The sequence below is a fragment of the Arachis duranensis genome, unplaced genomic scaffold (assembly GCF_000817695.3).
Source record: "Arachis duranensis cultivar V14167 unplaced genomic scaffold, aradu.V14167.gnm2.J7QH unplaced_Scaffold_121443, whole genome shotgun sequence".
In the NCBI taxonomy this organism is placed as follows: Eukaryota; Viridiplantae; Streptophyta; class Magnoliopsida; order Fabales; family Fabaceae; genus Arachis; species Arachis duranensis.
In genome coordinates, this window is record NW_026263878.1 from 8443 (window position 1) to 17727 (window position 9285).

General features: G+C 33.1%; 1 protein-coding gene across 1 annotated transcript; it reads right to left on the reverse strand.

Moving 5' to 3' along the window:
* Positions 1-4: 4 nt before the first annotated feature.
* On the reverse strand, positions 5-2079 carry LOC107472486 (putative pentatricopeptide repeat-containing protein At3g13770, mitochondrial; the record flags this gene model as incomplete). The annotated part of the gene is made up of 2 exons (XM_016092009.3): positions 1578-2079; positions 5-957 (listed from the first exon to the last, which is right to left on the reverse strand). Coding segments are annotated over exons 1-2 (1449 nt in total), but the record flags the coding sequence as incomplete, so codon positions are not given.
* Positions 2080-9285: the final 7206 nt, after the last annotated feature.

Below are 9285 nucleotides of genomic sequence, written 5' to 3' on the forward strand. Positions count from 1 at the left end.
TGGAAAGAATAACATAGTTTCCGGCATTCCCAGGTTCGATCTCTAGAAGACGACGCCCCACAAATTCACCAATGTCAACATTTGAATGAACTCTGCAAGCACCTAAAAGGGAACCCAATATAGCGGCTGTTGGTTCAAAAGGCATTTTTTTTATGAACTCAAGAGCTTCTTCTACCCGACCAGCACGACCAAGCAAATCAACAACACAACCATAATGCTCAGGCTCTGGCTCAACTGCGATTTTTTCATCGATCATATCATAAAATATATCCATCCCCTTGTTTTCCAGTCCCCCGTGACTGCAGCCAGATAAAACGGCCAAAATTGTGACCCTGTCAGGCTTGACTTTGTTTTCATCTCTCATTAAAGTGAAAAGCTCAAGCACTTCTCTTCCCATTCCATGTTTGCTATAACCAACCAGCATTGCATTCCAAGAGATAACTGTTCTCTCATGCATGGTATCGAAAATTCTTCTAGAATAAGTGAGGTTGCCACATTTTGAGTACATGTCAATCAATGAATTTTGGAGAACCACATATGATGGAAGTTCAGCGCGAAGAACATGGTTGTGCACTTGCTTCCCATGATCTAAAGCAGCAAGTCCAGAAAGCGCAGTTAAGACACTAGTGTAAGTAACATAATTGGATTGCATTCCTTCCCCCTGTAACCGGCGAAACAGCTCCAGTGCTTCCTCATCCAAACTCAGTTGAGCATATCCAGCGATTATAGCAGTGCAAGAAACTACATCCCTTTCTGGCAAGCATTCAAATATGTCTCGAGCTTCATGAATTTTACCATCTTTAGCATACATATCAAGGAGTGAACTTCCAACAAAAACATGCACTTCGTAATTTAATCTTATGATAAGGGAGTGGATTTGCCTCCCCAAGAAGAATCCCAGAGAACCTGTACAAGAAGTAAGTACAGTAGCAAAAGTGAACTCGTTAGGTTCTGTACCTGCAAAAAAAAAAAAAACCATAGTTACCATAAGCACAGGGAACCAATTACACAGCAATTACCAAAACAGCAAAAGTCAATAAATCTACAGAAATATAAAATTCCCATGATCTAATTCCTCATTGAAACATAATTAGCATAGATTTTCAGTGTGTTTGTCAAATTCAACAGAGTACTAGTCACAATTAGTCAATGGCAATTAACTTCATTAAATGAGAATCTTAATATAGACACCTAAATTATCAACTAGAATTTAACAAGGAATAACACATCTTTCACGCATTAAAACGAATCCATAACAACAAATATCAAGCACTCAATAGCAAGATGAAAAAAAAGGGAAAAAGAAAAAAAGTTTACCAAGTAGAGTTAATTTAGCAACTAAGTAACAATTAACGTTTACTAACTAGAGTTAATTTAGCAACAAAGATTTACAAACTAACCAGTAACTCTGAACAATTAACAACTAAGTTAACTACCATCCACCAATATAAACCACATGGTAGAATGAATTCTTAACAAGCCAAAACCAACCACCATATTAGAAAAAGAAAAATCAAGTTTAATTCCAAAATCACCAAACACCGATTTATTAAATTGCCCACTTTCATGAACAATACCTGATCTTAACATCTGTACAAAAAGATTCAAGGCTTGAATGGCATACCCTCTCTGAGAATACGCAGAAATCATGGCAGTCCACGAGACCACATTCTGTTCAGGCATTTCATCGAGCACCCGGTGGGCATCTGCCAAGGAATCACACTTAGCGTAGAACACAATCAACCTTGTCCTGAGGTACACTGCAGGAAGATAGCGGGTTTTGATCATGTGGGCATGTACCCTTTGCCCTTCCCTAAATGCTCTTCTGATCACACACTCGTTCAAGAGTGTGTTGTATTCTTGGAAGTTCATGTCATATCCACAAAGGGCCATTTGTAGAAGTGATTGTTGGAGATTGTTGTTAGAGGGAATGAATGTGCTGAGAACATGTAGTGAGTTTGAAGGATGAGTTGGAAGAAGAAGTTTTAGTTGGTGATGGTGTTGTTTTTGTTGGATTAAGGTTTTGTGGATGATGGAACGTATGACATGTCTTGTAGGGAGAATAACGTGCATTTTGAAATTTTCTCTTCCAAATTCAATAAACTAGAGGAACAAATAGTGCCCCTTTATTCCTTTAAAATATTTTTAAAATTTTGTTTTTTATAAATAACATTTTATTCACTTATAATAAAAGGGTTAATGATCAAATTAGTTTTCGAAAGATTGCTCGACCGTCATTTTTGTCCCCAAATAATTTTTTAATCAAAATAGTTTCTAAAAGATTTAATATCAATCTCATTTATTCTTACAACCGACGAGATCGTCTAGTTACTGTGCCTTCTTTTTTTTTATGAATATGTGGTATGATATCAATTGATTTTGAATGTTGATTGCATAGTTATAAAAATCGGACCAGATTAACTACCTATAAAAAATGAAGATATAGTTTAAACTTAGATTCTCTTTGTATTTTATATTTCCATAGTTACTAAACTATGAGTTATTTCTTGTTATTTTGTATGTTAATTATTAATTATATAATAAAATTGTACAATAATTTTTGTAGATATTATTTTAATTTTATATTTTTTTTAAGTTAGGAGTGAAACTCGAACCCACAAAAAATCTTTAGCTGAGTATGAAGAGACTATGTCATTTAAATTATAACTTATTAGTATTTTAATTTTATATTTACTTATATTTAAATTAATTATATTCACTTATATCATTTTAATTTTATATTCTTTGTTATTCCTTGTTATTTTTTATTTGTAAATGAAAAATCATTTAATGACATTTGTTTTTTATTATAGTAAAAAGTTTAAAAATGATAAAAGTGGATTAAGAATGATTATTATTCTTAATTTCAGAGACTAATTTAATTAAAAAAATTATTTGGAGATAAAAATGATGATTGAATAATTTTTTAGAGATTAATTTAATCATTATTTTTAAAATAAAATATTTTTTCTAGTAAAAATTAAATACCTTTAAAAAATTATGTCCAAATATCTATATTCCAAATAAGATAGGATAAGATAGGAGATATCTTGTAGAGAATCATATTTAGAAATTTAATAATTATTAATGGTAACTTTAATTTGTGAACTAACGAAATATTCCATTAGCTAAAACATTATTATCATAGTACTATAGTAGGAACCTAATTAAAATATTTAAATGACTTAAAAATCTAATTAAAAAATAAAAATTTAATAAAAATATAGAGATTAAAGTAATAATTTAACCTTAAAAAAAACTTACTATGAACTTTCTGCTTTTTGCACCAGCTAGAAATTTATTTATTTTTTATTATTTCCTTTTTGGGATTAATCATCTTGAATAATGTTAAAAGAATTCTAAATCAACGGAATGTAAATATATTGGTAGGAAAAAAAAAAGAATACACCGGTTATAATTGGTCAAAGTAATAAATACTTTAGTATCTTAATTAAGAATTTTAAGCTTGTGTGTTGAAAATGAAAAAAAAATATATTTAATTGAAATTAAAATAAACAAAAATTAGAAAAGAAAAACAATTAGCTTAAAGAGAAGAAGAAAAAAAGACTAAGGGTTTGTTTGGGTGAGCTTTTAAGAAAAGATCTTTTTTCGAGTTATCTTTTTTTAAAAGATCTTATAGAGAAATAAAAGTAATTTTATGTTTGGATATCTCATGTAAAAAGGTCTTTTTATCTATCAATTATGTTTGGGTATAACAATATAAAAGTACTTTTTTGTTTATTTATTACATGAAAAATATTTTTTTTTTAAGAAAAAAAGATCTTTTAAAAAAAGATGTAAAATACAGCTTCTCAAAAAAATTCTTTTTTTGATTTTACTAGTGCTTTTATTTTTACTACTAGAAATTTGCCAAACACGTTAAAAAATTAAAAAAGATCTTTTTTTATTGAAAAAAGATCTTTTTTTTAACAAAATAATGACGCCCAAACATGCACTAATAGAAGTGACCGTGATCTAAGGAGAGAGAGAAGAAAGGGGGGGGGGATTCCGTATCACAAATTTTCAACCTAGAAGCTACAAAGTTATGGTGATTCATTGTAAGCTACAAATGCACAAAGTTATTGCCTTTCCTAAATTTCTAACCATTTTTTCACTTTACTTGCTGTTTGTGTACAATCCAAAATGAAAATAAAAAAAAAGTAATGTTATTCACAGTAGAAGGCCTAAACTCCATAGGATTATTCCACTCTTTCAAATTATCATTATCATTATATGACCATCTGATATTAACATTTTTTAACTCAATACTTTCAATGTGTTCCATCATCACCCCTACTGTTTTATGTTTCACCAAAATCATTGGTGACTCTTTTGTAATTGAGATCCACATTGATGAATCTCAAGTTCCTTAGTAACCCTCTCTTTGAGCTAGATAGGAATACCTCATTTTCTAAATTTGCTGATATGTTGATGAAAATTATATTTGAGATTGAACCTTCCTTTGAGGTTGAGTTTCTTGGGCGCAAATTAATTTTATTATGGAGGTTATATTAGTGTAGGATGCAGATATGGAGAGCAGGAGAGTTTTACCGGATTGTGGTATCAGGAAGACACTAATTGGACCGTGCGAGTTGCTTAGGAAAATTCGAACTCTTCGATTTTTTCGTCTAAAAACGGACCATCCAATTTGTCCTTCCCCAAGCCACGTGTCGTTGGCGTGGTGCTCCTCACAGACGGTGCCCCTTTAAGAGTCATTGCATGCGTACCCAGAGAATTCACTTTCCCTTCCTTCCCCACCCAGCATACAGAACTTCATCTTCTTCCTCCCTCAATGTCTTCAGCTTCATCTGGTTGAGGAAAAAAAAAAGCTAAAATGTCAAAGAAATCAAAACCTAGAAATGTTGATCGTTCGAAACTTCACATTGTAAAATATCTCAACTATTCTGATTATGTAAGTTTTTTTTGTTAAATTCTTTTTATATTGTCAGAATTATATTTTTTATTTTTAGAAATTTAATTATATTTATGGTTGTTAGGAGTTGAACTGAAAAACATATAATGAGTTAGTGTATAATTTTATTGATAGAAATTTAAAAATAAATGTTTAAATAAAGTGTAAATGTAGTTGGTTCTTGTTTAGAGTTGTGTGTAATATAACAGATTATTAAAAAAAATTAATTTTTAGAATTTTTTGGAATAATATTAGAAGTTATGGTTAATTGTAGAAATTTAGGAATATATATTTAAATAATAGTTAGAAATATATATATATATATATTTAAATGTAGTTAATTGTTGTTTAGATTTTTTTTAATTTAACATATTAGAAGCAAAAAAATTGTTGTTTAGAATTTTTTGTAATAATATTAGAAATTATAGTTAAGTGGTTAACTATTCTAATTAAATTTAAAAATTTAGAAATATGTATTTAAATAATAGTTAGATAAGTGGGTTTAAATATAATTAATTCTTGTTTAAAATTTTTTTTCGAATATGAATAGTTCAGTATTAAAAATGACTTATTTATAAATTTTTGTAATAATATTTGAAATTAGAGTTAAGTAGTTATCTGTTATGTTTAATTTTAAGAATTTATGGTTATATGTTTAAATAATAGTTAGAAACATGTGTGTTTAAAAATAAGTAATTCTTGTTTAGACTTTTTTCCAATATAATATATTAGTATTAAAAATGACTTGTTTATAATTTTTTATAATAATTTTAGAAATAATAATTAATTAGTTAACTATTATAGTTAATTCTAAAAATTATAATTTTAGGATACTTTCGGTGTATATTTTTTTGGAACAATCTTGATAATTTCAAATAGTAAATTAGGATCTATAAAGTATAATGTATTTGCATTTTTGGTAGTAATTACTTGTTTTCTGTTAGCCTTTTAATGGACAGAAGTATGTTATTTTAGTTGAGGTTTTATTATTATTACATTGGAATATTATTAGTTAGATAGAAAGTAAAAGTATGTATTAGTGACTATTATCTGCAGTAAGTTAGATATAGGCTCTATGTACATTAATTAAAATTAGAAATGAAAATGTTATTACTTTGTAAATCGGATTCAATATAATTATATGTTTTAATTAGATTTTTTAAAATTATGTATGATAGTTGTGTAATTTGAATCGTGCTTTTGCTATGCTTTTGTAGGCTTTACGAATATTGACATGTGATCACCATGTCCCTCCGAATCGGTACAATAAGAGAGTGGAGGAGCATTTACGATCAACTGGGTTTTACCATGTCGCCCAGATTGGAGTAGTTCAATGTCAGAAAGCACTGGTAAATGCTTTAGTGGAAAGGTGGCACCCAGACACACATACCTTTCACCTTCTGGTTGGTGAATGTGCCGTAACACTGGAAGATGTGGCTATGATATTTGGTCTTCCGACCGATGGCCTTCCAGTGACAGGGATGACTTTGAGTAGTTTTGAAGTCTTAGAGGTAGAGTGTCTACACCAATTTGGGGTCGCACCGAGAAAGTTGGATTATCGAGGAAGCATCATAAAACTGACGTGGCTACGTGATTTAAAAGAACGGTTACAGTTGACTGATGAAAACAGTATACAGGTGTACGTTAAGTGCCACATCATGTTGTTGATCAGTATGATCTTATTTGGAGACAAGTCTGGGACATCTGTCCACTGGAAGTTTCTGCCTTTGCTGAGTGATTTTGCTAGTATTAGACAGTACAATTGGGGATCAGCATGCCTAACACACTTGTACAGGAGTTTATGCAGGGCATCATGTTTTGACTGTAAGAAAATCGATGGTCCGCTAACACTTCTACTGTGTTGGGCATGGATTCGCCTACCATATCTAGCGTTGGTTCCTAGGGAACCCCGCAGTTTTCCGCTTGCAAATAGGTAACATTATCTTACATTTACCTGGTATATTCATATTTAGAATCCAATTGTGTTAATGAGATGCGTTATATTAGGTGGCGTAACTGGGAGCGTGGAAACCGAGTCTATAGATATCTTAAGCTTGCTCATTTTAAGAAGGCCTTGGATGATCTTCAGGAAGGCCAGGTGTGTTTGCATTAATGTTGTATTTGGGTCAGGTCTAATGATTTAGTTATTTGGATTTTAATTATTTGTTTGCTTTATTGTTACCAGTTTTTATGGGTTGCATATTCTGTTGATCATGTTGATCCGAACATAATTCCTGCAGACATCTACATGCACTCGGAGTGCAACGGTGCCATTGGTGTCTTTTGAGTGTATTGAATGGCATGCTATCGACAGGTTTAGACGACAGTTCGGTTTCATTCAGGGAGTTCCTCATCAGGAATGGAATCTAGACCAGGCACACGGAGAAGTCTTAACTGGTCCTAAGAATCTGAACTGGGCCACAGCCACGACTCATTCATTTTGGGTGATGCAGTGGACAAATAGGTATAATCACGTTCTTATTGAGGAACCCAGTGCTTCGCAGCAGCTATTAGATACTTATATGTACTGGTACCATTCAAAGTATGGCGATCACTTGAACTTGTCGGATATTGTGGTCCAAAAGGATGTTGAGGGTGACCAGGTTATGGATGATAAAAATGAAGAGCAGGAGCCACAGTCACCGCCGCCTCCATCGCCATCTCCACCTCCACCTCTACCGCCAGAAGAACAACGTCATTCCACAAGCCAATATGTACCTCAGACACAGTTTACTACGTCGTTCCCGATACATCAACAGCATTGGGTTACGCCACAGTTTGACTCAGGAGACAGAGGTTCTTTTAGCTAGTTGCTTAGGTTCATGTCCTTAGATGCCGGCCATGCACAACATGGCCATCAAGCCGACTTCATGGTGGGTAGGCATTCGTTTGACGCGAGGTATCCATTTCTCACATACTCGGGTGCTTCTGGAGGGTTTGTATCTGGTGATTCTAGTAGGAGTGACGGTGGTTGAGGAGTTCTGAATAGTCAAAACCCAAACTGTGTTTTGATGTCTCTGATTGAAGAAAATACTAAGACATTTGAGCATGAGACTGATGAGTACTTAGCGGATGAGCCAGATGACGAGGAAGACGAGGAGGACAAGGACGAGGACACGGAGGAGGAAGAAGATGAGGACATGGACCAGGATGAAGAATCCCGTAATGACGCAGGTTCAATATTGCTTTACTTCTTCAGTCAATTGATGTTATCATAGTATTGTATGGTTTGTTGGGTAGGAATGATTAAATTATATACTTGTTTGGTCAATTGATGATATTATATTCATATATGATATGTTGGTTAATGTTGATTATACTATATACTTGATTGGTCTGATTGCATTATATACAGGTGACAAAAGTACTCCAAATGAGACAAGCAAATGCTACAATCTCAAGATTGATCCACCGCGTCATAGCGCGAGTCGATACACGCCGTCTGTGTTTAAAAAGGCCATGAAGAAATGCAAGAACCTTGTGAACTTTGGAGAATGGGCAGCGAGAAAGTAGTTGTGGTGTAGCTAGTTTTCTCTATGTATCAGTTATCTTTCATCAAGTATACTTTAACTATTTATGTATGACTAAACTTTCCTAAGTACCAACTAAGTATTGTATGTTTCAGTTGAATTTTCTAAATTTCATTAAACAATTATACTTATGATGACTTTGCATGTGAATCTTTACTTGGACATAGGTTACAATGATTCAATTATGATTCAATTATCATAAATTACACTGACACAGGTTACAATGATTCAATTATCATAAATTACATTGACACAGGTTACAACGATTCAATTATCATAAAGTACATGTACATAAGTTACAATTTTTCAAATATCATATGAATCTACTACGCATTATGGTCAGTACCTCGACCACCTCCCTGACGGCATCTACTATGATTGTGTCCCTCAGCCCCACATTGCCTACATCGCCTCGGACGACGTAACATCCGTGTGTCCATCTCATTCAAGAAGCGCATCATCCTGGGGCGACCTTTGGAAACGCGTCTCAGATACGGATTCAGTACGAATTGAGGACCATTGTAAGAATGCCACGTAGTTGGATTCCCGAGTGGCCTAAACCTAGCCCGTTAAACGCGTCTAACTTGGTCTATCTTAAAAACGTCATGCACATACATCTGCAAATCTAGTTGTTGATTTGCACAACATGCAAACACATGTCGGCAAGGAATCTGGTCCACCTGGAACTCACCACAGTCACATCATTAACGACAGAGGTCAACAGCATACTCCACTCCACTTGGCATCTTGTGCACTTCAAAGACCTCATTCTGCCTGTCGAAGCAATTAACCTGAATGTTTCCTAATGCAAGTTGATTTGCATGAATTTTGGAGGTCACATGC